General features: G+C 32.2%; 4 protein-coding genes across 9 annotated transcripts; 2 read left to right on the forward strand and 2 right to left on the reverse strand.

Moving 5' to 3' along the window:
- The first annotated feature begins 5,127 nt into the window (after nucleotides 1-5,127).
- On the forward strand, nucleotides 5,128-5,742 carry LOC113859675 (protein DMP7). The gene has a single exon (XM_027492387.1). It carries the CDS (start codon nucleotides 5,128-5,130, stop codon nucleotides 5,740-5,742), a length of 615 nt encoding a protein of 204 aa, XP_027348188.1.
- A 2,084-nt stretch (nucleotides 5,743-7,826) lies between these two features.
- Nucleotides 7,827-19,717, forward strand: LOC113857699 (homeobox-DDT domain protein RLT2). 2 transcript variants are annotated; one of them, XM_027489836.1, is made up of 19 exons: nucleotides 7,827-8,773; nucleotides 8,905-9,393; nucleotides 10,276-10,349; nucleotides 10,698-11,123; nucleotides 11,199-11,288; nucleotides 11,366-11,530; nucleotides 11,611-11,833; nucleotides 12,870-12,970; nucleotides 13,365-13,451; nucleotides 13,787-13,939; nucleotides 14,028-14,183; nucleotides 14,451-14,660; nucleotides 14,741-15,110; nucleotides 15,233-15,387; nucleotides 15,488-16,045; nucleotides 16,383-17,012; nucleotides 17,149-17,253; nucleotides 18,035-18,298; nucleotides 18,642-19,717. In XM_027489836.1, exons 1-19 carry the CDS (start codon nucleotides 8,659-8,661, stop codon nucleotides 19,311-19,313), a joined length of 5,043 nt encoding a protein of 1,680 aa, XP_027345637.1. In that variant the 5' UTR covers nucleotides 7,827-8,658; the 3' UTR covers nucleotides 19,314-19,717. The 2 variants fall into 2 exon arrangements, with proteins under 2 accessions (XP_027345637.1, XP_027345638.1); XM_027489837.1 differs by lacking the exon at nucleotides 7,827-8,773 and having other exon boundaries at nucleotides 9,256-9,393; nucleotides 10,709-11,123.
- Nucleotides 19,718-20,133: 416 nt separating this feature from the next.
- On the reverse strand, nucleotides 20,134-23,771 carry LOC113858044 (dnaJ homolog subfamily B member 4-like). Of its 5 annotated transcripts, none has more exons than XM_027490457.1 (4): nucleotides 23,459-23,752; nucleotides 22,589-22,830; nucleotides 20,777-20,879; nucleotides 20,254-20,671 (listed from the first exon to the last, which is right to left on the reverse strand). In XM_027490457.1, the coding sequence occupies exons 1-4, from the start codon at nucleotides 23,621-23,623 to the stop codon at nucleotides 20,441-20,443; spliced, it is 741 nt and encodes a 246-aa protein (XP_027346258.1). In that variant the 5' UTR covers nucleotides 23,624-23,752; the 3' UTR covers nucleotides 20,254-20,440. The 5 variants fall into 5 exon arrangements, with proteins under 5 accessions (XP_027346253.1, XP_027346258.1, XP_027346254.1 ...); XM_027490453.1 differs by adding an exon at nucleotides 22,397-22,535 and having other exon boundaries at nucleotides 20,254-20,879; nucleotides 22,581-22,830; XM_027490452.1 differs by having other exon boundaries at nucleotides 20,134-20,879; nucleotides 22,397-22,830; nucleotides 23,459-23,771.
- A 3,127-nt stretch (nucleotides 23,772-26,898) lies between these two features.
- Nucleotides 26,899-27,469, reverse strand: LOC113859676. Its single transcript, XM_027492388.1, has 2 exons — nucleotides 27,360-27,469; nucleotides 26,899-27,022 (listed from the first exon to the last, which is right to left on the reverse strand). Exons 1-2 carry the CDS (start codon nucleotides 27,467-27,469, stop codon nucleotides 26,899-26,901), a joined length of 234 nt encoding a protein of 77 aa, XP_027348189.1.
- Between the last annotated feature and the right edge of the window lie 504 nt (nucleotides 27,470-27,973).

The following is a 27,973-nucleotide window of genomic DNA, read 5'->3' on the forward strand; positions in this document are numbered from 1 at the left end:
AAAACACAGGAAGTGAAAAGAACAGAGGTGGGTCCCACTATCTCTCACTTGGTTCCTTCTTGGATAGTGTGTCGATGAAAGAACAAAACTTTAGAAATGCAGTATTATTCTTATTTTTCTGTTATTTAATTAAAATTAAAATTTTATTTCAGTACTATCAAAATAATGTATTTTTAGTGCGTTTAAGGGACGGTATGATTATCGAGGTAATAACACTGATAACGTTATGCTTAATTTTGGTCCAATTAGAATGGACTTTGATGGGATGAATATAAAGGCATTAACGCAAGCAAGCACGAGACTTGGCATGCTCAATGCCATTCTGCTTCTCTCTTCACGTTTTCTTTGCAAGTCACAAATTCCAAGTAATGGTAACAGTTTCAAATTCTTTCTTTTTCTTGATTGTGCTTCACGATCTTAGTTCCTTTTTCAAAGAAAATTACAGTTCATTGTTGAGTTTTAAAAACATTAAAAAAAAGTAAAGTGGACAATGCTACGAGCTTCACTCGACTGTGTTGAGCGTTGCTGGTTAGAAGAGGCGGAAGAGGTTGCTCAAAATATTATGGTATATAAAGTATATCCACATCTACATTTTTATGCAAGAGACATTGAAGACAAATGCTTATAACTACCCGTTGAAACCTGAAGCTGAATTAAGGTATTTTCCATTAAAATTTGACGTACCCTAATTTGGATAGCACTAAATATTTACCTTGCTGACGTGTCAAGTAATAAATGGCATTCAATAATATAGTTACGCACGTTTGACTGGACCAAGAATCAAGATAGGACGACCATAAATAATTGAAAATACAACACACTTTCAATTACTTGAACGAGAATCGAAGATGTAAGTGAGTTTTTTAAGTTTATTCACCCAGAGAGCGAGCCAAATTAGAGCATGCTAACTATACACACCACAGTCACAATTCACAAGTACAACAATGACGTAACAGTCACTTTTATCTAAAGAAACTATTTCTTTTTTTAGACTTTTTTACATATAATTAAAGATATATAATAATATATTTTATGTATACTTTTTTATCCAAATAATAAAATTTAATCTACTAATAATATAAATTTTAAAAAATCATCTTTTTATTTATTTTAACACAAAATATACAGATTAAGAAATTAATTAATATTTTATTTATATTAAATTTATTTTAATTCCTTTAAATGATATATATTATTATTTCTTTTATTAAAGCATAAAAACATTTAAAATTAAGTGGCGATACGGATATGATTAAAAATATATTTTTTTTTCAATTTTTAAGATAGACAGATAAATATTTTGGTGAAAACAAAGTGGAAGTGAATTTTTTATTTTTAATAAATATTTTTAATTAAAAATTTATAAAAATTAATATAAGTTAATACTCTTAATTTAAAAATAAATTATTTATTTATCCTTGTTTGAAAATATATCATTCTCAAAATGGATAAAATAGTAATCAGCGAAAGAACGAAGAAAATTGAAGCCATGCAAATTGTTGGAGTGGGGATAATCCACTTCCAGAAAAGTTGCTCATCCTTGGCAAAGATAAAAGACGGAAAATGTTAACTTTACCCTTAAAAGGAGATATTTAATTAAAACTATTTTCTTATAACATACTTTTAAAAACATGTGAAAATAAATAATAATAATAATAATAATAATATATCATGTACTTTAATCTTTGACAATTTAAATTTTGATGACTAATATCAATAACGTACTCTTACTACACATTTTTTTATTATTAATTAAATTTATTAAAAATTAAGTGTATCATATTTTTTTTTTCGCTTTTAAATAATATTTTTTATCGTACCTTGAAAATTGAAGGAAACTTCTTGACGGTGGAAACTCATAATGTAGAAGAACGTGGATTCAATTCTTTGATTGGATCGTGCAGTGAGTGTATTTGACATAATCATTTAAGTAAAAAAAATTATTTAAATAAAAATATAAAATTTTATTTGATTAAACGGTCTAATTTCTTCCTAAACGGAATTGGATCCGATCTAATGTAGAAAGACAACTTTGCAAGTTCTTGTAGTTTTCTAGTGTCATCTCGCAGAACAGAAAGCATTGCTTCTTTTTGACTCTTGAACCATTCTCATACTGTGCCCAACTAGCAGTGAAATATTCAGCAATCAAGTTATGAACGAAGTTGAAGTATCAAATAAATAAATTTCTTAAAGTTGAGACTTAATTTATTAAAAATGAAACCCGTTTCGTATGGGTTTTACTTATTTAAAAATATAAATTTTGAATTTGGATCAATTGCTTTTTGTTTGATTATCAGCATCCGGGACACTACCAATTGAACTAGTTATTTACTATTATTTAATCATTTTTAAATTATTTTCAAGTTTATTAATTTATTATTCAGTAGTTATATTTACACTTAAAAAATAATAAAAAAATATGATTTTCTAGTATTTATGAAGATAACAAAAAGACTAGAAGATGATAGATATAAGATAATAATAAATAAAATTAGAAGTTTTCATGTAAATTTAATAAATGAAGTTATATATATATATATATATATATATATATATATATATATTATGTATCTCCCTTTGTCTATCGATGCTCTATAATACCTAAAATGTAAAGTAATCCAATTTTTACTAAACAAGTGAATACATTGGCTCAAATAGTATTAAAATCTAAAGATTTAATTAAATATTTGCATGCACTTAGTTCAGAGAAAGAATGTCTTGAATTAATGAGATCATTAAAAGTCCAGAATGGGCAACACTTAAAATTATTAGTTCAAACAATAAGACTTTCAAGTAACTTCACAAAATGTGTAAGATACTTACAAACCTATGACTTTATAAAATGTGAAATGTTCGTTAAGGAGAATCACATTAAAATTGCTTATTAATGTGAAATTGTCAATAATATAGGCCTATCGTCTATTTCGAGCGGCTATTGAGATTCACAAAAGGATATATATCTCAACAAAATCAAATTAAAAAAAGTTCCAAGATAAGTAGGGATGTGAAACTACCTGGATATAAATACTCATAGCATATATATATTTTTTACTTAATATCAACATTTTATTAAGTATTTAAATCTTTTATAATTCTAAAAGAATTAATAATATATATTAATAGATTATTAATTTAATTCACAATTAAAAAATTCTGTTTCAAAATCACTTTTAAAATATAGATACTTTTACCCGTAACAAATATTTAATTGCAGTGAAATTTTAGTATAATTTTGACATCCTTAAAGAATGGACTAGAAACCAGACACATGACTCCCAGATATAAATGCAAGAAAGTGTTGGTGAATAGTGTAAGAATGCCTATTTTATAATTTTTAAAATTTTGGTTTTCCAATTGAACCAATAATCCAGTAACTGAGTTTAACAATACTATGCTATACCGTTTAAACTAAGAAGAAAAACAAAATATCCTCTATTACAGTATTAATATAGCGGTGGCCTACCCCACAACATTAGTGTGTACCTGCCGCCAAATCAATGCTATAAATAAGACTGTTAATCCTAATACACACGATTATGTATGACTAAAGATTGTGACCTATAGAAATCTTCATCTATTAATTCTTCCTCTATGATGTCATTATCATGATTTGCTTTTCAAAGTTTCTAATTAACTTTCTTTAAGTTTTTTCTTTTTGTTAGCTTGCTCCTTTTTCTAAAATAAAATTAAATTCAATGCTTTTATACTTTTATTCATTCACTTACCAACATCAACTAATTTAGTACCCATTATTTTTTACGTTATTTTTTCATGGTAAAAATTATGCTTACTATATGTAAATCTATTTAGTTATATATGTTCTCTCTTATATTATTTTAGTATTATATTGAACTTTTTATAGTCCTTAGTGTTTATAACGATTTCAAAATTTAATTATCGTAGAAAATTTTAATTGTAATATATTTATAAATAGAAAATAATCTATGTAATATTTAAGAAATAAAATAAACTTTGTGTAATCAATCAAAACTTTATGTAATATTAATAAGGATACTTTTATCAATTTCATGTCAAAATGAAGGTTTCTAATTTAAGTATAGAATATTTTTTAAATAGAGAGAGTTTTATCGGTCTTTAATTTAATAAATCAAGGTAATTTTTCAAATTAATCTTGGGATGATTGCATATAATATAAACATTATTATATCAATATTATACGCTGAACTTAATGAACAGTTATATATAATTAAAAAAAAGTGCTAAAAGTATAACTTTATAACATATTTTATAAATTAAAATTTATTAAGAATTAGAAAAAAGAAATAAAATTATAAAATAAAGAGTAAAATTTATAGGATTTTTATAATTTTAATAAAATTTAAAGCTAATATTTTTTTTAATAATAATAAGAAGAGCATTAAGATCACTTAGGATGTAGACATAAATAAATAAACAAAGTTAAGCACAGAGAGGATACGGCGTTTCAACAACGTCCCCAAAAGAAAGAGATTAAAAAAGCAGCTACATTTGTACATTACCCAACATCTGTTAAAATCTTACCAGAACATATAACCTAACTACACAAATTAAAGGTAAACTGAAAACACCTCTAATAAAAGCAAATAACCGTATACCAAAAGAAAACAAAAGCAAATAACCTACTTAGCATGTAACCTTTCAATTTGAGACATGCTATTTGTATTGAAAAAATTGTACAATTTTTGTTACAATACAGAAAAATAATAAAAAGAAAAAAAAATATATGATAGAATTTTATTTTTTTATCGTAAGCATATTATAGCTTTCAGTTTTGTTTATTGCTAAGCGTGTAACCTATTTCTTACCATAAATAGCTTAATATAACATTCAGTTCCATAGCAGTTACAGAAGCACTGATGATACATTTAAAAATGCATTTAGTTAATGTGATAACAAACCTTTAGTGCCAAAGATAACCACGACACGACAACCTCATAACCCAAAAACAAAACTGAACCAAAGAATTGTCTATTTAGCACATTTATGTTTTTCAGTTTGCTGTACATGAATACATGTATAAAATAAAGGCTAGACTGCACACAAGTTTCAATTACACAATACCAAAAACTGAAAAGTAGATTGAAAAAAGAAAAAAACTAGATATTTTTCCCACTTCTATTTTTTTTCATGGATGTTGTTCATGTGGACACTCAACAACCCCTTTTGGAAAACGCACCAGCATCCCAAAAAGCTCCCAAAACACCAGCACAAAAGACAATGAGAAAGGCCTTCAAGGGCACAGCACATTTGACTAAGCTTCTTCCAACAGGAACAGTTCTCTTATTCCAAACTTTGTCACCAGCTTTCACACACCAAGGCCAATGCAATACCCTAACAAGTAAGGCCATGACCATTGGCCTCTTAACCTTTTGTAGCCTCTCATGCTTTCTTTTGTCATTCACTGATAGCTTCAGGGATGAAAGGGGAAAAGTTAGATATGGGGTGGCTTCATTCAATGGACTTTGGGTTATGGATACGTCAGTGAGACTTCCAATTGATGAGGAAGCTAAGTATAGGTTAAGGTTCATTGATTTCTTTCATGCATTTATGTCAATATTGGTATTTTTGGCAATTGCACTCTTTGATGGAAGTGTTGTGAGCTGTTTTGTTCCAAAGCCTTCTGAGGAGACCAAGGAGCTTCTTGTGGTATTGCCTATCGGGATTGGCTTGGTGTGTAGTGTTCTATTTGTTGCATTCCCAAGCCAAAGACATGGGATTGGCTTCCCTCTCTCGCGCAATTAGTTGATCTTGTTCTTTGTTTTAATGGCATGCATTGTGTATTTCTTATTAAAGCCTTGGAAAATTATTTGCATTTTTCTTTGCAGCTAGTGTTGTTGGATTAACCGATAGCACAGTGTAAATAAATGGCATGATATGTGGGTCCCTGTTGATATCAGATTCAATTATTGAAATACTTACACACCTCAATTGGGTGGCAGGAAACATTGAACAAGTTTTAAGTGGTTTTATTTTGCTTTACACTTAAATAAAAATAAATCAGATTTCTATAGCCTAGCAATAAATTACTCATAAAATGGTCCTCTGTACATCTCTCAGTTTTAGGAAAAGTACTTTAGAATATAATTTATAAGAGAGTATTTGAACTTATAAATTATTCTAAAATAATTTTATAGCATATTTTATAACTCTTATGACTTTTTATTTTACTAAATTTATAGGTGAAGCTTATGTATATTTTGTTTATTTCAATTATAATCAATTTTATAACATAAATATATTATAAAATATAAGTTTATTGATCATACACTTAATTAAATGGTTCAATCATATACACTCTTAGCTACTTTTTGTTGAGAGCCCATCTCTCATTTAGGTTATGAAAATAATATTTTGATATAAAAAATGTTCTATGCTAGCTATTTATTTGAAGAGAAACACTGACATATTTTTTAACACATTCTCATTTAAAAGACTAACATGTCTTATGAATCAAGTGATTAAATTCTAAGAATCTAATTAAGATGACATAGTGTATATATTGAAATGTTACAATTTAATTTGCATTTTTAAGACTAAAAAGAACAAATTCAAAGTATGGTTTTAAATTACCATCGTTGTGTTTCCATTGTGATGACTAAAATTGCGAGCGAATGTGTAATCAAGAAATGTGATCGTTGAAACTTCAGAAAACCGCAATAATATAACCATAGTTTAAAATCATATCATCAAAAAAAAATTTTGAGGGCCCTCACCTACTTACATGACATAGGATATATGCTGGCAAATATTATATTAAAATATTAATAATAATAATAATAATAATAATAATAATAATAATAATAATAATAATAATAATAATAATAACAATAATATGTTTCATATGTATTTAAATCAGCTAGTTTATTAGACTTAAAAAAAGCTTTTAAATAGTCTACAATGTACTTTTTAACTAAACAATATTTTGAAAGAACTTAATGCACAAGATTTTCAATACTGAGCATAAAAAATTGTTCTAAGATATTCTACATTGACTAAAAATATAGTTAAAAATCTAGCCAAAAAAAATATAGTTAAAACACTTGTTTATAAATCTTGCAAAATTCTCCTCTTTTGAGCTAATTTTTTAGATTTAATTTTTTAATAATCAATCCTAGATTATTCTGTGAATTGTCTCTGATTTTGTAAAAAATATTTTATTTTACATTATTTTCTATTATAGATTGAATAAATATAATTCTATAAATTAAAACTAATAAAATCATTAAAATTTCAAAATCTAAAAAACATATATAGTCCATATAATCTCGGTAAGCAATTTAAAAACTTTCTCCAACATTAGTTGTTGAATATTCAACACACTTCAAGTTCATGCATTTTCGAGACCTATCAGTCAAACATTAGCTTCTCTTATTACGGAATGCTATCTACCATTTTAAAACTATTAATTGAAAATTAAAATGTATTTTTTATAAAAATATAACTTAACATTATTAATATTTTTTATCATAACTTTAATAAAAATATTTATTATTAATTGATCAATAATTTTAAGATATTTATTAATAATATTAATTAATTTTAATATTTATTATAAAAATTATTTTAAAAAAATCTCAACTAAGCATTCTCTATGTTTATATGATAATAATGCCTGTCTGTAATTGACTTATACGGTTATTGGGAATATCTTCTTTTTATCATTTTACCACGGTAAAAAGCATACGTAATACGCACGCGCGGGGTGAGGGCAGTGGGCATGGTACGAAACCTGAGTCCTAAAACGACAATGGCAGTGTCGTACCAGGAAGAACACAAACCACTGAAAGAAAGGAACGGGTTAAGATCAAAGGATGGCTACGCCCAAAAATACAATAAAGTTAGAGAGAGAAACCATCGATATATTAGAGCGAGAATACACCCAAACCGAACCGAACCGAACCGAACCCAATCCACCAGTCACTACCGCACAACACATACACTGTCACACTAGTTCGTGAATCGGTATCACTTAGCTCACTCTCACACTCAACAATAGCAATTACAAATTCCCTCTCTCACTCAATTAATTATTCTCTTTTCTTCTCTATAATTTACAATTTCTTTTGGAGCATTTTATCGAACATATTACATAAAACATTAAAATTTGAAAAAGGCGTAAAAAAAGAGAGAAAAAAAACAATTCGATGGCAGCTATTGGAGAGTGCAGGACTGTTGTTGGTTACTCTGTTCGTAGTTTCTCTTTCATTGACCAGAGATCATACACACACCTTTTCGAGTATTTCTATCATTATTATAATCGTTGTTTTTGCATCTTTCTTCTTCTTTTTCCTCGCTAATCTCTACTATACAATTGAATTAATTATAATATTAATTTATTATTATTGTTTTTGTTGTTCCCCAAATCTAACCGCACATCTCAATCACACTCACCCATCTCAGAAAAAAGGAAAAGGGGTAAAATTTGTAACGAGATAGAGATAGAGGAAGAGTTGGTGAAATGTTAGAGAGAGAAGCTCCGAATTCGCGTTTCCAGCTACCCCTTTTGGCTCTGATTCCCTTTTGTTGTTCGTATGCTTCATGGCATTTTGGTTTTTGGGTTATTTCTGAGGGGGGGTTTTAGGGGTTCTCTGGAGCTAGAGGGAGTTTGTTCTGGAAGGTTCGTTGTTTGTTATGTGTGTGTGAGCTTGATCGTTGGGTATGGAGTGTGGTTCTGAAGGAGAGAAGAAGAAGAAGGCAGTGGAGGTAGATAATAAGACCAAGCGCAAAATGAAGACGGCTTCACAGTTGGAGGTTCTGGAGAAAACCTATGCTGGTCAGTGAAAAAAATTCAGCCATTTTTTGTACACCTCTTTTCATGTGTCGTGTTGTTGATGTTCTTGTGTGCGTGTTTAATATGTTGAAATTTGAGTTTTTGTGTTATGGGGTTGTGCATTTTGAGTTCAGTTGAGGCTTACCCTTCTGAGGCTTTGAGGGCTGAGCTATCTGTGAAGCTGGGACTGTCAGATCGTCAATTGCAAATGTGGTTCTGTCACCGGAGACTGAAGGACAGGAAGGCTGTGCCAGTTGCCAAGAAGCCGCAAAATGATTCGCCGCCGGCAGGGGCGGCTTTGGCAGCGGTGAGGGAGGGCGTTGAGCAAGTAGCAGTTGCTGAAGTTAGGCATGATTGTGGTTTGGCTTCTGGAATGAGGCCATTTGGTCATCTGGATTCACGGCGAGTTGTGCCGTGGCTTGGGATGGTGGCCTTCCCTAGGATGGAAGCTGGATTGCTAGCGATGGAGACTGGCAGTTACAATGATCCTAATCAGACCATAGCGGAGCTGCGAGCTATTGCTTTTGTGGAAAGACAGTTGGGGGAGCCGTTGAGAGAGGATGGACCTGTTCTGGGAATGGAATTTGATTCCTTGCCGCCAGGTGCATTTGGTGCACCAATAGGTAAAACTGGTTTTCTAACTGCAATTAGTGTTCCTAAGTTTTGCTATGCCTTTTGTAAAGGACTTGTGTAGAAAAAGGGTGGGAAGGGCAGCGAGGCTATTTTATATGCAATAGAAAATTTTATTTGTATTGCATGCTCCTGGCTTAGTTTGATATAAATTCATTAGAGATGGGCACCTTGTTGGTAGTGTTAGATAGTTTGATGATCCAGAGGAGTTAATTTATTCTGTTTTCTTTGATAAGTTGAATTACATAAAGATTAAGTGTATATATATATATATAAATATATATATAATGCATACAGGGGCTTAAATTGTGGTTGCATAGCAATTACCAAAATTAGTTATAAAGCTTGCTAAACTCAAGAGTTTACATAAGGTCAGTAATCAATCTTGAGGTCTTGAAAGTGTTGGAAAGTGATTTTTTAAATGATGCTTAGAACATTTTTTTGTCAATTTGTGCATGAAAGAAGTATGGTTAATTAGTGTTTGTTTTTGTGTGAATTTGGTTAATTAAAGTATGATCTTTGTGGCGAATTTTGAAAGATGTAAGATAAGATTGTGTTTTGATAAGCTTTGAAAAATTCCTCTTATTATACAACTATTTTCTAGATTCCCCCCCACCCCTAAGCTACTATTTTTAGCTCCTAAGAGAAGCACTTTTTTTCTCCTAAGAGAAGCACTTTTTTTTTTAATAAAAAGAATTTTTCCTTGAAAAAGAACAACAAACAGGCCCTTAAAAAGTGATTTTGGAAAGGGTGTGCAAAACTTTTTTTTGTCAAAGTTGTGCATGAGAGATGTTTGGTCAACTTGCTTCAGTTGACATGGCTTTATGCTGTAAGTACTGCTATTGAACCCTCAGCAATGTCTTCTATTATTCCAGGGGCGGTGACAATGGGGCAGCACAGGCAATCTGGAAGGCCTTTTGAGGCAAAAATTTATGAGCAACTGGACAAGGTTGCATTTCTTTTCTTCTTTACCTCTTTCTCCCATTGCAGAGTTTTAAAGAAATCTGTTGAATAATGTAGTACTACTTTAAAATGTGTTATGTTACAACTGTAGTCTGTACTACATGTTGATTCAACATATTTTAAGGAAATATAATTTTTGTTAGCTTCCTAGTAGAACTTCTAAAAATTGATTATTTCTCCAAGTTTAAGCCATGCTACTAGTTAAATATTGTATTTATCTGTATCTCTGTCTATTTCCTTTGTTTGTTGTAAATCATAATTATATATTTTATCTAGATGAATAACAAATTTAATGTGCATTCTCTGTGTCTTGGCTAACAAGTTCATTATCTAGGGTGTTTCAAGGACTCTGCATGAATATCAATTTATTCCAGAGAAACCAACAGTTAGAAATGAGGCATATGAGAGAGTTGCCCCTTCTATCCACTATAGTTCTCTTGATGGCGTTCCACATTCTAGGACTTTATTATCCAGTGAGCGATCTTTCCTGAATGGGAATGAATCTGCTCCTTATAGGTTTGGAATTCGAGGACAGATACCTGGTGTAAATATTTTGTCTCAGCAAGGTAGGCAGAATAATCTTTTCCTACCTGCTTCAGGAGAGAATGATGGTGTTTTGCAAAAGAACCAATTTGTTGATGTAACTGCTGACATTCATAGTGGGGCTCACCTTATAACTCTGATCAACAGCCCTCTAATGCCATCTGACAAGATGGTTATCCCTGATGAGGAACTATCAAGGTTTCAAAGGAAGCGAAAGGTATCTCATTGCACAATGCCAACATGATTAATTTATACTAGAGAATGGTTGCTCACTGAATTGCCTTGCTTGCAGAATGAAGAGGCTAGAATGCAACGCGAACTTGAAGCACAAGAGAAAAAAATTAGAAAAGATCTTGAAAAACGGGATATTCTAAGGCAAAAGGTTTGAGTGAGTCTATTTTTTCCCCCTTTGATGATTGTATTTGTTCTGTGGCTAATATTATTTTTCCATACATCAAGAGAGAAGAACAAATAAAGAAAGAGATGGAGAGGCTTGAACGTGAAAGGCGGAAGGAAGAGGAAAGGTTATTGCGTGAAAGACAGCGAGAGGAGGAAAGGTACCAAAGAGAACAAAGGCGTGAACTGGAGCGGCAGGATAAGATTTTACAGAAGGAATCAATCAGAGTATGTAAGACTTTTCTGCCTATATACTGTCTGATCTGTTATGTGAAAATTAGTAAAGCTTATGTTATTTGTTTTTGCAGGCTGAGAAACTGAGACAGAGGGAAGAATCACGCAGGGAGAAAGAGGCAGCAAGGATCAAAGCTGCCAATGAGAGAGCTACTGCTCGCAGAATTGCTAAAGAATCGGTGGAACTTATTGAAGATGAACGTCTGGAACTCATGGAGTTAGCTGTAACAAAGAAGGGGCTTTCTTCAATATTGGCTCTTGACTATGAAACTATTCAAAATATTGAATTATATGGAGGTAAATAATTTAACATGCTTTATTTTTCTGTTTATTTGTAATTTTGCATTTGCTATCTCTGCTTGCTGAAGATTGTGCAGTTTTGTAACTGAAAGTGCTCAAATTAGAGTTTGTTTTATGACATTTTCATTCTGCTAATCTGCTTAGCTTCTAACGCATTTTGAAAGCAAGGAAATTAACATTTGTATACGCTGCAAATTGACTAGATACTCAGAAAAGTAGAAAGTATTCTGTTTAAGAGTTCTAGATGTTCGAGGGGGCAACTAATTCATTTTGGGTGTGTATATACCTTGATATATGTGTTAAAAAAGGGATGCCTAGTTCACAAGGGTCCATGTGGTGTCTGAGGAGGTATGTATGTAGCCTTACCCTTGTGAATAGAGGCTGTTTTCTCCACTAGAACCCTTGACCATTAGGTTGCACGGCAGCTTACTGTTTGGCCAAAGGTCACTTATTTGTATAAACAAAACTTTCCTCTGAACTTGTGTGATTTAAATTTAGCTTTTATGCAAATTGGGCCTTTTCTTTACAATTGTAGGAAGATAGCAAATCACATATTTGGATGATGAATTGAGTGGCTGAAACATCAATGACTTGGCATTTGCTTGTGGTACTTTTATAACTACTGAAAAGAATCACCACGTTTGTGCTTCCCTAAATTTAATGTATCTACCAATTTTTATTTTATTTTTTTGTAGTCTATCTTTGGAATGATTGCTGCAAATTTAAATGTTTCTAATCTGAAGTAATTGTACTTTTCTGTAGGGCATCACTTTGTAGAGGTGTTTGTTGATTGATTAACTTTTAACATTTTGTGCTATTGTTTTGCCCAAATTCATAATTTTTCTGCTTATGGTTTAGCTATGGTTTAAATTTTGAATATTCATCTAAATTCTCAAGGTAGCCATTGTTGAAAAATGCAAGTTTAGATTAGATTATTTTGTGCTCACAACGGGTTATAATCAAAATATAAGAGAGCTTTTGGGAGAAAGAGGTGATTTTTCCCTAACAGACCAAACATGAACTGGTTTTTCAGATGCACGGACATCTTTCCCACCCAAGTCTGTTCAGTTGAAAAGAATCATTTCTGTTCAACCTTGGTCAGATTCTGAAGAGAATGTAGGAAATCTTCTGATGGTAAGATTGTTTCTCCCATTTATGTGTTATTTTATTCTTTTATTTTTGGCTTTTCTGATTGGTAGATGTAATTTGTTGAGAATTTGATGTTATTACTACCCATGATGCTGCTGATTTTATTCTCTGCTTGATCTTGCCCTTTTGGTGAAAATGTATTGCAATAACCATATGACCTGCTTCACCACTATGGAATTTTTCTGGTCCACAAAATACCTGGATTGACTTCTAATTGTGCCCAGTTTTTCTTATGGAGATATTTGTTGTCACCATGACAAGCAACTAAACTGTAACAAAAATTTTAAAGCACAAAATATTTTTGTTGTTTCATCTTGTTACTATCCATGGTTATCGAATTTTCTCTCAACTGTGATGAATAGGAATGCTTTGTATTTAGGTTTGGAGGTTCTTGATTACCTTTGCTGATGCTCTTGGAATATGGCCATTTACCTTGGATGAACTTGTACAAGCTTTTCATGACCATGTAAGTATTATTTTCTTTGCCTGTTTTTGCCAGGTTATCTCTCTTTAAGGTACTATTCAAGTTCTTGTTTGTCCTAGAATTATTCCTTGAACTTGTGATTCTTGAGAGAGAGATAGGAAGAGGAGCATAATCTGATATACTGAAATCTTGTGTCCTTTCTACACCATGGACTCTATTTTTATAGTGAATATATTGGATAGCAAGATTCTCTTTTCCTGATTACTGTATTATATGATACACTGAACCTTGATACTCACAATAAACCTTGACACACTAATACATGTTTCTAACAATGCTTTGTGACCATGGATCAATATTTGCTCTAAATAATGCAGGATCCAAGGTTGTTAGGTGAGATTCATATCGCACTATTGAGGTCCATTATAAAAGATATTGAAGAAGTTGTAAGAACACCGTCTACTGGATTAGCAGCTAACCAAAACAGTGTTGCCAACTCTGGTGGGGGGCATCCACATGTAGTTGAAGGGGTGAGTTGTTTTCATTCCGTCAGATTTAAATATATTCTTTGTTCTTTCCTTCTTAACCTAAAAAGACTTATTTGGAATCTACTGCCAGGCATGTATGTGGGGTTTTGATATAAGAAGTTGGCAGCAACATTTAAATCCATTAACATGGCCAGAGATTTTGCGACAATTTGCTTTGTCAGCAGGATTTGGGCCCCAATTGAAGAAACAGAATATTGAGCAGGTGCACCCTTGCAATAATAATGAGGTAGTTCTCTCAAGGTTCTTATCACTTTTAGAAGAATGATTGATGAGATAACACATTTATTTTCTTATTTCATGTTTGTGAATTTGTGAAAGTGTTCATCATTTGTGATTTTCAATTAGGCTTGGTTGTTTTTGTTCATAATTAGTAATTATATGTGTTGCATTGAAAATAAATTTTCTGAAATTCCATAACGAAACTGTGATTTAATTTCATTTCTTTGGTTTCGTTGGGATATTTTCCCTGCCACCTTCTGGATTGCAAGTGCAGGGCAATGATGGTAGAGATATAATTTCTAATCTACGCAGTGGAGCAACTGTTGAAGATGCTGTTGCTATTATGCAAGAGAAGGGATTATCTAACCCAAGAAGATCTAGGCATTGCTTGACACCTGGAACTGTTAAATTTGCTGCATTTCATGTTCTTTCTCTTGAAGGAAGCAAAGGCCTTAATATATTGGAAGTTGCAGAAAAGATTCAGGTATATTCTTGCTGGATGTCTTCTTTATTGTCTCATGTTAATGATTAAATTTTCTTGTCCATTTATTTTTGTTTATCTAGAAATCTGGACTTCGTGATCTTACAACAAGCAAAACACCAGAGGCTTCTATAGCTGCTGCTTTGTCTAGGGATACAAAACTATTTGAAAGGACAGCTCCTTCAACATATTGTCTACGTTCTGCATATAGAAAGGACCCAGCTGATTCTGAGGCAATTTATTCCGCTGCCAGGGAAAGAATCACGATATTCAAAAGTGGATTTGTGAATGCAGAGGAAGCTGATGATGGTGAAAGGGATGCAGATTCTGAGAGTGATGTGGCAGAAGATCCTGAAATTGATGATTTAGGAACTGAAATAAATTCAAAAAAGGAGAGTTCAAATTATGAGGAATCAAATGCAAACTCTGCGATGAGATATAGAATGGACAATGGTGAGATTTTGCAAACTCGTGATGGTTACCATTGAAAAAGTGGATGATGATTTAGCTTCAATTGTTGCTGAAGACCTCTAGTTAAATTGCCATTTGCAGCAATAATGTTAATGTTAATGTAGGTTTAGATGTTGATGAAAGCATTCCAGGTGAACCATGGGTACAAGCGCTTACAGAGGGAGAGTACTCGGACCTTAGTGTAGAGGAGCGTCTTCATGCTCTTGTTGCTTTGATTGGTGTGGCAACTGAAGGAAATACAATTCGTGTTGTACTTGAGGTATATTCCTTGTTCCATACTATTATTTCTCTTCATTGTGGGTAGCTTTAAAACAACTTACATGTGTGTGTTCTGCGTTTTCTGACAAGCAATGTTTCAGGAACGTCTAGAAGCAGCAAATGCTTTAAAAAAGCAGATGTGGGCAGAAGCACAGCTTGATAAACGCCGTGTCAAAGAGGATTACTTTGTTAAGATGCTGTCTGTCTCATATTTGGGCAATAAGAATGAGTTACCTGTTGTGTTTCCCTCAGTAGAGCATAGACAGAGCCCAGTGCTTACTGTTGACAACAACAATGATAAGACTGTGCTCACTTCCAATGACCAGCATAAACAGCAGGATGAACTACGGGAAAATCAAAATCATCTTCAGAGTTCCCCGCCAGAAGTCAACATGCAGATGCAAGATTGTTCAACTGGCCCAGATAGTTATTCTTTCCAACAATCAGGATATGCTGCTGAAAAATCAAGATCAAATTTAAAGTTATACATTGGCCACTTGGCAGAGCAAACTTACACGTATAGGTCATTACCTCTTGGTTTGGATCGAAGACATAATTGTTATTGGCAATTCATCACATCTTCTCAAAATGATCCAGGTTGTGGCAGGATTTTTGTGGAGTTGCATGATGGTTGTTGGAAGCTGATTGATTCTGAAGAGGTATTACTTCTATGAGGCTGAGTTGATCTTTGTTATGACCTTGTATGATTTGCCAGTGGTCTTTATGTGCATTTTTTTAGTAACATCTTTTTGCTCCATCTTTACCCTGTCAAGCTTGATGTAGCTAAGGCAAGAGATGTCTATTACTAATGATTTTGCATGTGGAAGTCATTACATCTATTGCTTCCTGGGCGTTTATATACAAAATCTTATTCTCATAGATGCTACAAACTAGTTTTTTTTTTCCCTTATCCTTCTCTTTGTACTTGTACTTTCTTTTTATCATAGATATTCTGTTTTTTATCTGTTTTCTTCATTATGTTCATTTTACATGCAGGGTTTTGATGCTTTATTGGCTTCTTTGGATGTACGTGGGATCAGGGAGTCCCACTTGCATATGATGTTGCAAAGAATCGAGATGTCGTTCAAGGAATCTGTTAGAAGGAATGTACAAAATGTTAACATGAGAATGCAAAATGGAGATACTGTTGAGAGACTCAAGATAGAAACTGTTGAAATGGCTTCAAAACCAGATTGCAGTGATTATCATTGTCCTACTTCTGTATGCATTGATAACTTGGATGCATCAGAAATGTCAACATCTTTTGTGGTCCAGCTTGGAACAAACGAAGCTGATAACACAGATGCTTTTATGAGATATTGGGACTTTGAGAAATGGATGCAAAAGGAATGCCTAAATTCCTCAGTTTTATGTGCAATGAAGTTTGGGAAGAAGAGGTGCCGCCAACTGCTGTCCATATGTGATTTGTGCCATCATGTCTATTTCTCTAGTGGACTTCCTTGTCCTTCCTGCAGTAGAACCTTCAGTGCTTGTAAGAGCAACTTTAGTTCTTCTGAACATCTTCATTCTAAAAGCAAAGTGGAGATTGGCACTGATTGTTTTCACGTTTCATCCTTTCTTCCTTTGAGGATGAGGTTGCTCAAAATGTTCTTGTCAATTGTTGAGGTGACAACCTACTTAATTTTTCTTGACTATGATTTGTGGCGTTATTAGATAAAACTAATTCCTATTTAGATAAAGTTTCAGTTTATTGTTTGTTTCTTGTTAACTGGAGCTGATAGTGTTTGGCTATGGGTGGTAGGTAACCCTTCCCCAGGAAGCTTTGCAACCTCTTTGGACAGACAACTACAGGAAATCTTGGAGTACAAAGTTGGATGCTTTCTCATCAAATGAAGACCTTCTTCAGGTTATAATCTGGCATGTCTTGATAGATCATGCTTTGGAACTTCCAGTTTGTAGCTAATGTCTCAAGTTTAACACTTTTTGGTCTGCGGTATAGTTGCTAGGATATGTTCAAGCTCATCTTTGATCTTCCCATATTTGTTGCAGATAGAAAGACAGACTGATACTGGATTCATACCCTGTTTCAAATAGTGTGGAATTGGTAAAAGTTCAATATGGAGCTGGAAAATATTTAGATAATTTAACTAAGAAATATCTAGGGTCATTATTCTGGTTGAAAGATGTCATATGAAAATACTGGTATCAAAAGGAAGGACAATGCTGCTGCCAAACAGCATTGTGGATAATAATCTTACCTTTCAAGTCTCTGCAATTGAAATTTTAAGATATAATGTAACCGTGTTCTGTTATCATATTCGATGTTTTAAAAACTGAGCAGGGGATTGAGCTAGTGTGACCTTAGGGTCATGATTTGATGGATTCAACTGATTAGTTTTGTGCTTGAACTGGAATGTTCGAACTAGAGACATAACCGCATCTAAATCTAAACTTTTCTTTCAGCCAGCCTGTGTGGTCCAGTTGAATATATGCCTAGTTGGCTAGTTATTGTGACAGTCTAAACATTTTAAAATTAATATTGCTGCCTAGTGCTTCTTTTTCTCTACACATTTCTTACCTTGTTGCTAAACATATTAGGTTTTGTTGTTCATTGTAATTTGTATCTTGAACTTTTTATATATTTGTTTTCTCTGTTACTAATGTGTAAGATATGATTTCTTTCTCAGATATTTACTGCATTGGAAGGTGCTATAAAGAGGGATTATTTGTCTTCGAACTATGAAACAACCAGTGAGCTGTTAAGTTCAATTAAATCTCCTGGATTTCCCACTAATGATTCCATTGATGGTGAAAGGATACCTGTACTTCCATGGGTTCCATATACAACAGCTGCTGTAGCTCTAAGGCTCTTGGAACTTGATGCATGCATCTTTTACACCTCACAGCAGAAGCTGGAGTCTCAGAAGAATAAGAAAATTGGAATTGTTCTGGTGAGTATGATTCCTTTTCCTACTTTGAAAGTGAACTATAGTGAAAATGTTAAAAGAATGTGAGGAAGAAAAAACAAAAATATAAGGTTGAGGAGTTGGTACTTTGTTTAAAGTGAAAAAAGAAAGAAAAATGTTAAAGCTTTGTACACTTCTAGTCATAGTGCCACAAGCTTATTTTATAGAAACATATTTCAGATTTCTCGATTATAGTTGCTTGTAATACTATAAATAGAATTTTGAGAGAAAAAAACTTATTCGGCTGCAATTGGTTGTGGGAATCAATCTATTATTATTGCCATATGTACATTTTTGTTTTGAATTTCTCCAACTTTGTGACTTTCAGAAGCTTCCATCAAAACATGCTTCTGCCAAAAGTTCCTACAATGCTGGTGCAATTGAATCTTCACATCAGGCTGAACGTACTGCCGAAAAATGGGTTGATCTGGGTGCTGGCCTTCCACGCCACAGCAGAGGACAAAGGACCAAACAAGGCTGTGGCGGTTCTCATGATGGAAGATTGTCAAAAGGGAGGGTTGATAGTTCAAGATCTGATCATAGAAAGAGAAGGATTACCTCTGGCAGCAGGAAAATGGGGAAATTGCTAGGATGGAAAGGCAAACCTGGTGGACAAGTAGGAAATGTTCGTGGTCGTCGGAGCACTAGAAGCAGACAGAAAGCGCCAGCCAAGGTGGGTTTTATCACCCGTGAGAGGGATACCCCAGAAGATATTGTGGAAAAACCACCTGGTATATTTGTCAGAGAGGATGTGAATCAAGGGAAACTGGAATCTACTGCTCTAAATGCTAGTAGTCCAGAGAGATCAGGCTATGAAGATGATATTTATCAAGCAATAGGTGATGAGGGTGATTATTTGGTGGATAATAATGATGGATGTCAGGGTGGATTTAGTGGGAAGTCCGAGAACTTAGAAGAGAGCCACTATAATGTACATGTTGATTACGATGATGAAGATAGGCAAATGGATCTTGATGTTGAAGATTACATAATAAGGTGACTCTGATACAGGGGACAATTGCAGAACAAAACATGGATCCGGATGGAGTGGATTGCACATCATCAGACTATAGCGATCAATAGTAGCACTAGTCATGGAGAGTGACTCCACAAACGAGTCTGTAAGTTAAATGTTGATATATTTGTTTAGGAATGTAGGAATAGGGCAGTGATCATGTATTTGACGTAGGGTTTGTAGATTGCAAAGTTATGAAGGGAAGTTTTTTTCTCCTGCCATTGTATAAAATGTTGAACAGTGGGAGAAATTACACGTGTTTAAGATTGTTAAGCACTTGTGAGCTTTAAAGCAAGATCTTGCATACCCCCAAGAATTTTGGTCAGATTACTCAAAAAGGTCCATGAAGTTCCTACATCCAATATATTTTTTAAGAGACCAATTGAAAAGTCTTTTAGAAATAAGAAGAATGTCCAGGTATAGTTCTAAAATTATAAGAATTTATTTAAAATTTTCTAAAAGACACGCTCTTCTCAACCCTCTGGAGAGCCAAACAGTAAATATTTTTAGGGGTCTACATCTTCCATGATAATGAGAGACATTATTTGCAGTGATTTACAACAATTGACGCAGTAAGAGTGAGGGGTGTAGAGCTTAAAAGAGAATTTTAAAAATTAACGATTAAAATCTTAACTTCATATTTTATTTTATCTGTATGTATATTTTATCATAGTATTAACTGACGACTTTTTAATTAATAACTATCATTATAATTCATCACAAAATTATGGAATTAAATGTAATACTGAATATGCATTTGAAGCTCCTCCCGGCACACAGGTTTTAATCTGAAACATCATTTTTGGGCGTATAACTTTGATTGCATTTGTTACCTTTAAGTATATGAATATGCAAAGTTATTCACAGCAACAACAGCTTTCAATCAAATTTGACAATTTGTGATCCTAACATCGTTAAGCCCTGCCATTACATAACAAGGGAAGCTTTGCCCACCAACTAATAAACCATACAAAAGAATCTAATCAAAAAAATTTTCACAAAATCACAATACAATATACGTTGAAGCAACGAAATTTATTGGTAAATATACATGTCCCGTGGATATATGCCAAGTACTATACTATTAACATCAATCTATTTTAATCTCAGGCTTAGGCAGCCAAGAGTTTTCTGATTCCTGCTTTCTGCTCTTCATTGAGCCGAGTTGGGAACTTGATGTTGAACTTTATCCTCAAATTTCCCTTCTTTGAAGGATCCTTGGGGAGGGGCATTCCTTCTCTTGGAACAACCTCCTCATAGTTAGGATGAATAACACTGTTGATCGGTATGCTTAAGTTTCTACCATCCAAGGTAGTGAGATGCACTGTGTAACCAGTTAAGGCCTCTGCAAGAGAAATCTTCTGAGTGACAACCAGATCATTTCCATCGCGAGTGAATACACCATGCGGTTTTTCATCGATGATGAAAACAAGGTCTGCAGGTGCGACATTTGGCTGTTCATTTCCTTTCTCTGGGAAGGTGATCTTTGTTCCCTTCTTCCAACCAGGCTTGACATTAATTGTCAAGATCTCCTCCACTGGCATGGTTTTCCTGCATCCATAAGAAAGAACTCGTCAATAATTGGCTAGAGACAGATTGAAGATTAACAAGCAATTATGAAAACCAAAGAAGAAGCTCGAAGTGTAATCTGGAATGAGGATGCTCTCTCATCCTTCATGAATATAAATTTGAGAAATGAAAATTGCCAGTTCCATTCCCTTAACTCTTTTGGCTAGAGAAAAAGGTTATATTCTGAATGCAGCATAAATTAATACTCCAACATCACATATTCATTCAAATTTATTATGTATATATGCAAGAGAAGTTCGTACTTTTGGTGCTCAAAGGTGAAGGGAATATAAGTTTAGTGTACCCTTCCAAGATTTTGTTAACCACCTACTAAATTTTTCAACAAGAATCCTTAAACCCAATACTTAATTTAAAAGATATCTATGCCAACATAGGAAATGTATTGTACCAAGGAAAACTTCTAGGTTCCAAGCTGGCTACACTATACAAGTTGAGCTCTGACAGAAGGTAAAGGCCTAAAGGCTAAAAAGGGGCATTGCTCAAATCACAGAAAGAGACAACACCTATTCCAGTATAAGGATTTATACATTAATAATTTTAGCCATGTTAGCATAACATTATAATATGATTATAGAAGTAGAAGGTCTTGATCTAGTAATTTGTCAAGAACCTACTGACTTTCCAGATCAACGAACTTTCAAGTTTAAATTACATAAACCATTAATGGGGACACCAATAAGTACCAAAAATATGAAATGAATAGCAATTATACACACACTAACATAAAATCCACCATCTAATGCATACCACTCACATACCAATACCATACAACTAAGAGTATCAACCAGTAAAAAGCAGTTTTTATTCATTTACATTTAGAAGTTAAAACCTAGAAAGTCTTCTATTTGGAAAAACTCAAGACAACACAATTAAAACACTGCTTCACTTCGATTCTGAAAAATCCATCAATTAATGTCATGAACACAAAGATAAAGAGAGGGTGTACAAAGTTACAAACTTTACAGGGTAGAAAGGATAAACTGCAGGATGTTTCAAAGAACAAAGTATCTGATATTCATTCAACTAACAAAGATGCAGATAGCCCAAATAACAAGAAAACGATTTATGCATTAACCATTATGTAAACTAAGACATAATCAAAGATCAAACATTGCACACACAACAGAAGATGAGATAGATGTACTGAAAAGTCAAGGAAACCAAGCACTAGGTAAAATAGCACCCACAAAGGACAGCCAATTGGCAAGCATTAGTTCTCAAGCGAAAATTTTCAGGCCAAGCACTCAATATATAATTATAAACAGAGTGAAAATAGCAGACCGCAGTTATGTTTAGGATCAATTAATTTTTCCTTCGTGGATACCCATGCTTTTATTTACTACCAAATTGAAAGTTCAATAATGTTAGTCATGCACAAAAATTAGAGATCATATCACACACAAACCAAAAACTAAGAAAGCTATAAGATTCCTAAATATAGGAGAAGAAATAATAGCCGGGTATCAACATCTACTCACCCAGAGACATCAGCAATTTCTCTAGAGATCTTCATCTTCTTTGTAGTCCCTTTGTATATCTCCTCAAGTGTGCAGGGCAACTTGTTCTCTATAGGAGGAGCTTTCCGAGGTGCACCTTGACTCATATGTACTCCTCCTCCTCCTTCCCCAAAAGATGCAAACATGTCATCACCAAACATTCCACCAGAGAACCTTGATCTCATGCCTCCGCCGCCACCTCTTCCACCCATGCCACCAAATGGGCTTGAAAACCCAAAAAATTCTGCAAAAATGTCATCAGCATTCCTGGGATTGAATCGAAAAGATCCTGGCATGTCTCCTGTGGAAAAGAAAGTAGTTCCAGCACCACCAGCATCAGGAGGAGGAACCTGACCCTTGAGACCTTCTTCTCCATATTGATCATAGACAGTTCTCTTCTGAGGATCACTAAGTACCTTCAATTATCACAACATAAACAAAGTAAGCACCACCTCAGACAAAATTCCTTATTGGATTTCACTGTTCCACTCGTAATTTTAAGAGAGCTCAAAATGGTGCAGTATCCTTATGGAAAACATTAGAATCACAGCAGAAGAGTTTAACTATTTCACTCCTAATTTCACAAAAGTAGCTAAAAATTTGCAATACCCTCATTAAAAGACATTAGGATCACAATAGAAGAAAGAGAAGTAAGCATCACCCAGATGAAATATTTTAATCGAATTTCACTATTTAACTCCTAATCTCTCTCTCTCTCTCTCTCTCTCTCACACACACACACACACACACACACACACAAAAAAAAGCTCAAAAATTGCAATACCCTCACTGAAACGGATCACAATAGAAGAAAGAAAAGTAAGCATCACCCAGATGAAATATTTTGTTGACTTTCATTGTTTAACCCCTAATTTCAGAAAAAGCTAAAAAATTTGCAATAGCCTTGGGGTAAAGCATTACGATCACAGTAGAAGACAGAGAAGTAAGCATCACCCAGACGAAATATTTAATCGAGTTTCACTATTCCAATCCTAATTTCAGAAAAAAGCTAATAAATTTGCAATACCCTATTGAAGAACATACCTCATAGGCTTCTGAAATTTGCTTAAACTTAGCTTCAGCTTCTTTTTTGTTGTTTGGGTTCTTATCAGGGTGCCATTTCATGGCAAGTTTCCTATAAGCCTTCTTCAAGTCATCGTCTTTGGCATTCTTATCCACCTGCAAGATCTTGTAGTAATCTACACCCATCCTTGGTGATGCTTTTTCTTCTACTCTCTTTCTCTTCTTCAGTTTCGCTGTTCTTCTACTCCTGTTATGCTATGTTATGTTCCTGTTTCACAGTTCAAAGAGCTTGTGCTCAGAATTTGAGGTTGATGTGGTGATGCCTTCCAAGTATGCTTTAAATCATACAAGTCAGTGTTCTATGGCGTGGCATCTTGATCTTTGTGGAAGGTTCCAGAAATCCACGTACTTGCGCTTCATTTTCTATTTCTAGCCTCTTTTACAAACGAACAATTTTACCCAAAATGTCCATAACTGAATTTAAACGGTTAATAAATTTAAAAACTATTTAATATGTGTTTATATCTTTAATATAATAAATTTGTTATTAAAAGTGAGTTTAAATAAGTAATTAAGTAGTTAAGGTAAGATGAAGATAATTAGATTCGATTAATTTTTTAATAAAAATTCTTCAAATTTGATTAGTTTGGATTTGTCTTAGATTGATAAAATTTTAAAAAGTAAAAACATTTTTAATCAATAAATATAATTTAATGTAATTTTAATTCTTCATTTTTTATAAATTGAAAAAATATTCTATATCAGCATTTAATGATTTTATATATATATATATATATGGATGTATGTATGTATGTGTGTGTGTTTTATTTAGAGAGAGAGAGAAATATGTATCCTCTCTTTTTCTTTTTTATTGATTAAACAAAATAAATATTATTCTTAAATATTATATGAAAACAATTGTTCTGAATAAAAGATCCAATAAGAGAGTTAGAAAATAATTGTTCTAAGCAAAAAGAAGCAGAGAATGGCTTGAGCTGCTGTAAGAACAACAAACGAATATGCTACTCCGAAGAGAAAAGAAAAAAGTTGACCAAAAAAAAAAAAAACTTCCTCAATATCTAATGAGATAAAAAGGATTTCTAAATGCTTTAGGCCAAGATAGTTTTATAAAAAGACATAAGGAGGTAGTCAATAATGGAAACAAATTTCTTGTATAGAAATGCATAAATTGGTTTGAAAAGAGAATTTTTATAACACGATATTGCTGCATGTGTCTAATGGTTACCCTCACTATGAGGAACAAAGAACGAAACTCTAACATCTACAAGAATTCTCAAACTATAAATGAACAACCCAAAGATTTGAAGGAGTAATTCGATATAAACATGATAAAAGCTAGTCCAATCTTGCTTGAATTTAGTCAAGTTAATTATTTTTGTGTTGATTTTGTTTAAAAAAACTACGAACTCAATTTATTTAGATAAAGTTTATCCAATCTGACCCATGATCCCTCTTAGCTACCATCAACAAGTGATTGTTAATATTTTAGCACTGTTAGTATAAACAGCTTCTACAATTCTCCATAAAATCATCAGAACACCCATGATTATGACTTGACAGAGTATGTTTATACTTGTAGTTTAATTCTATATATTAGAAATTATTCCTAAATTCATAATTATAAATTAGTCTTCACTACCATTACCATAAAATTGTAAACTACCCAAAAAAATTTGTTTGATTAGTTATTTAATTTTAGTCCAACAAAATTAATATAATGAAAACATCAAATTCAAATTGAGTTTATTTAAATAGATTTAATTCATTATAAATGTGTAAATTAACTAATACAAATTTATTTTTAACTTAATTAATAATTTGAATTTATATTTTGGACATATGCAATTGCACTGAATAATCTAAAAAAATTTAACTAAAAATTTTCCTTAAGTCATTATAAAGACTTAAAATATTGAGCAATGCTAATAACATACTCTTTTTAATATATTTAAATTTATGAAAAATAATAAAATTATTTAAATTTCACTCTTAACGTTTCTTTTACATTTTTTTTAGTTTTTAATAAACTTTACTTAACAATAAAAATATATTAGATATCGTGTTGTTATCATTCTTATTTCAAACATTTACCTTCCACAAAATTGTGTTTATTTTTCCACCGAAGATTGTTCCCTTTATTTTTATTGCACTTTACAATAAGAAGACTAGTTTCAATGAGTTACCTCAACCGTTGTTTTAAATATATTTCGAAACCTTAAAAGGGATGTATCAAAACAAGACATCCATTGTAAGTTACTTAAAATAAAGAGAAAATTAATTAAAAATAAGTAGAAATAAAAATTTCATGATATATTTGAAAGAAAAAGCACACACGTGTAAATGTGTTTAATTCGCAAACTCTTAATAGAACAGTATAAATATTTTTTTTTTTTGTCCTCAATATATGTTATTTTTTTTTGTTCGTATAGCTCATTACACTTTGACCAAAAAGTACATACCACAATTTGGTTTCTTGAAGGAAGTTTCATCAATGGTCAATAACATTTGCTAAATTAATCGACCAATCTCATAATTACGGTATGGAAGCTGTTATTAAGGGTAAATTTACAAGAAATATTAAAAATACAAAAAACTATATTTATAAGACTTATTTTCGTAAGTTTAATTAAAAAAAATTCTATTTCAATGTTTATATTAAAAGATCAACCTAAATAAACTATACAGTTCAAAATTACCTCATAGTTCAACGTTTTGCATCTGTTAGAAGTTTTCTGTGATCTGTATTATCGATTATATTGATTATCTCCAAAATAACTGAGAGGTAAGAACTGTATTTCACAAGATTAAATGGTATGATTGTTTTTATGTTTGTATCCTTTTTAATTCTTTAAGTATCCAATTTAAAAGAATAAGAATATGCTTGTTTCTATTTTCAAAAAGAGTTTTAAAAAATAAAAAAATAAGTATATTTTTTAAAAAATTCGTTTTAAAATTAGAAATAAACATGCTTTAAGATTTTTTTAAGTTTATAAAAATTTCACTTTTAATACAAAAGTACCCTAAATTTCATTTCATGATAAGTGTGATACATTTTTTTTTTTTGCATACTAAAAAATCAAAATGAATTAATTTATCTTGAAATTTAATAAACTAATTACGAGTATAGTTAGATCGCAAATAAATTTAGGGTCACGAATAGCACTTTTTTCTACTTATTATAGATATAAAAAAAAGGAAAAATTTTCATTCAAACATAGTATCAGTGTATTTTTACCATAATTTTAATAAAAAAATATATATTTATTCATTTCTTAACTAATAAAAGAAAGAACCAAATATAACAAGACAATTAGCTTATGAAAATAGAATTCAATTAAGCTGAATCATAGATTAGGCTAGTCCCTGGAAAAGCGAAGAAGTAGTACAAACGAGTGAAACTAATTACTAAAAAAATGGAGGGGGTTACAAATATTTACCCTCTAACAAGGAATCTTGCGAATGAACCATTTAAGAACTCCAATTGGAAGCTTTACAAGACTCACACCCACATTGCCCAATTCTGCGCACCATATGCAACATGGACACAAGCAACTTAATGTTGACCTACGTTTTCATCACCACCATTCTTATTCAGAAAATAGAAAAAAAAATATTTATTGAATGAAATATTCTATAATTTAACTTTTTTTTAAAACCAAAAAAAGTGTAAAATAAAAAAGTAAAAATTTATAAAATTAATTATATTTACAAAATATTTCAATAATTAAGGTGAGTATAGTCGAAATAAATTATTTTTAATAACCAATGAGCAAAAGGTGTGCGAAATTGGATTGATAAATTTACTGAAGATAACAAAGCAAAATAAAGAATGGAAAACGGAACTTAAAATAAGAACACTTTTGCATAGAAATTTGAGGAGAAGTTGGAAAATGTTGCATACCCAAAAAGCCAGATAAATGCACCGACGAGACAGAGAAGCAATGAGGCGAGAGAGAAGGGTAATCCAATCAAGAATCCCAATGGCCGGCATTCGCAAAATTCGTCTTCCATGTTAGTTCTCTCCCTCGTAGTGTTTGTCATATTGTACTCTGTTGTATACTCGATCTGCGATCTAAATCTGAAAAGAAGAAGAAGAAGAAGAACGAAGTTTAAGTGCAATTCGTTTCTATCAGGGTCTTGATTTCGATGTAATTTTCATTGGAAAACCCACCGTGACGAGAACACCAATGACTTTTTTTATAACGTTGACTTCAGATTTTTTTTAAAAAGGCAGGGTATCATATGGATAGATGAATAATTTTCAATCGAATTTTAGTGAATCAGTGAGAGATAAATTGTTAATCCATTTTAATGTGCTAAAATTGTGTTTAGATTTAAAATACTCGTGACTTATTAATATAAATTCCTTCAGCTGATTTGTTTTTTAGTTTTGGATAAATATCAAATACATTAATTTGAAATATATGATTTTTACAAAAATATTGTTACCAAATAAAGTTTAGTATTTATACACGTGCAATGTCATAAAATATAGGACTCACTCTTTAAATATTT

Source organism: Abrus precatorius, unplaced genomic scaffold (assembly GCF_003935025.1).
Source record: "Abrus precatorius isolate BTA unplaced genomic scaffold, Abrus_2018 Scaffold2, whole genome shotgun sequence".
In the NCBI taxonomy this organism is placed as follows: Eukaryota; Viridiplantae; Streptophyta; class Magnoliopsida; order Fabales; family Fabaceae; genus Abrus; species Abrus precatorius.

Coding starts and splice junctions, on each gene's coding strand:
- LOC113859675 (XM_027492387.1), top strand. CDS start 5,128: ATGGATGTTGTTCATGTGGACACTCAACAACCCCTTTTGGAAAACGCA.
- LOC113857699 (XM_027489836.1), top strand. CDS start 8,659: ATGGAGTGTGGTTCTGAAGGAGAGAAGAAGAAGAAGGCAGTGGAGGTA. Junction 11,289..11,365: donor GGGATATTCTAAGGCAAAAG/GTTTGAGTGAGT, acceptor CCATACATCAAG/AGAGAAGAACAAATAAAGAA. Junction 14,184..14,450: donor ACCCTTGCAATAATAATGAG/GTAGTTCTCTCA, acceptor TTGCAAGTGCAG/GGCAATGATGGTAGAGATAT.
- LOC113858044 (XM_027490452.1), bottom strand. CDS start 23,623: ATGGGTGTAGATTACTACAAGATCTTGCAGGTGGATAAGAATGCCAAA. Junction 22,831..23,458: donor AAATTTCAGAAGCCTATGAG/GTATGTTCTTCA, acceptor TGATAATTGAAG/GTACTTAGTGATCCTCAGAA. Junction 20,880..22,396: donor GAAATTGCTGATGTCTCTGG/GTGAGTAGATGT, acceptor TTATGGATGCAG/GAAAACCATGCCAGTGGAGG.
- LOC113859676 (XM_027492388.1), bottom strand. CDS start 27,469: ATGGAAGACGAATTTTGCGAATGCCGGCCATTGGGATTCTTGATTGGA. Junction 27,023..27,359: donor GCATTTATCTGGCTTTTTGG/GTATGCAACATT, acceptor ATGAAAACGTAG/GTCAACATTAAGTTGCTTGT.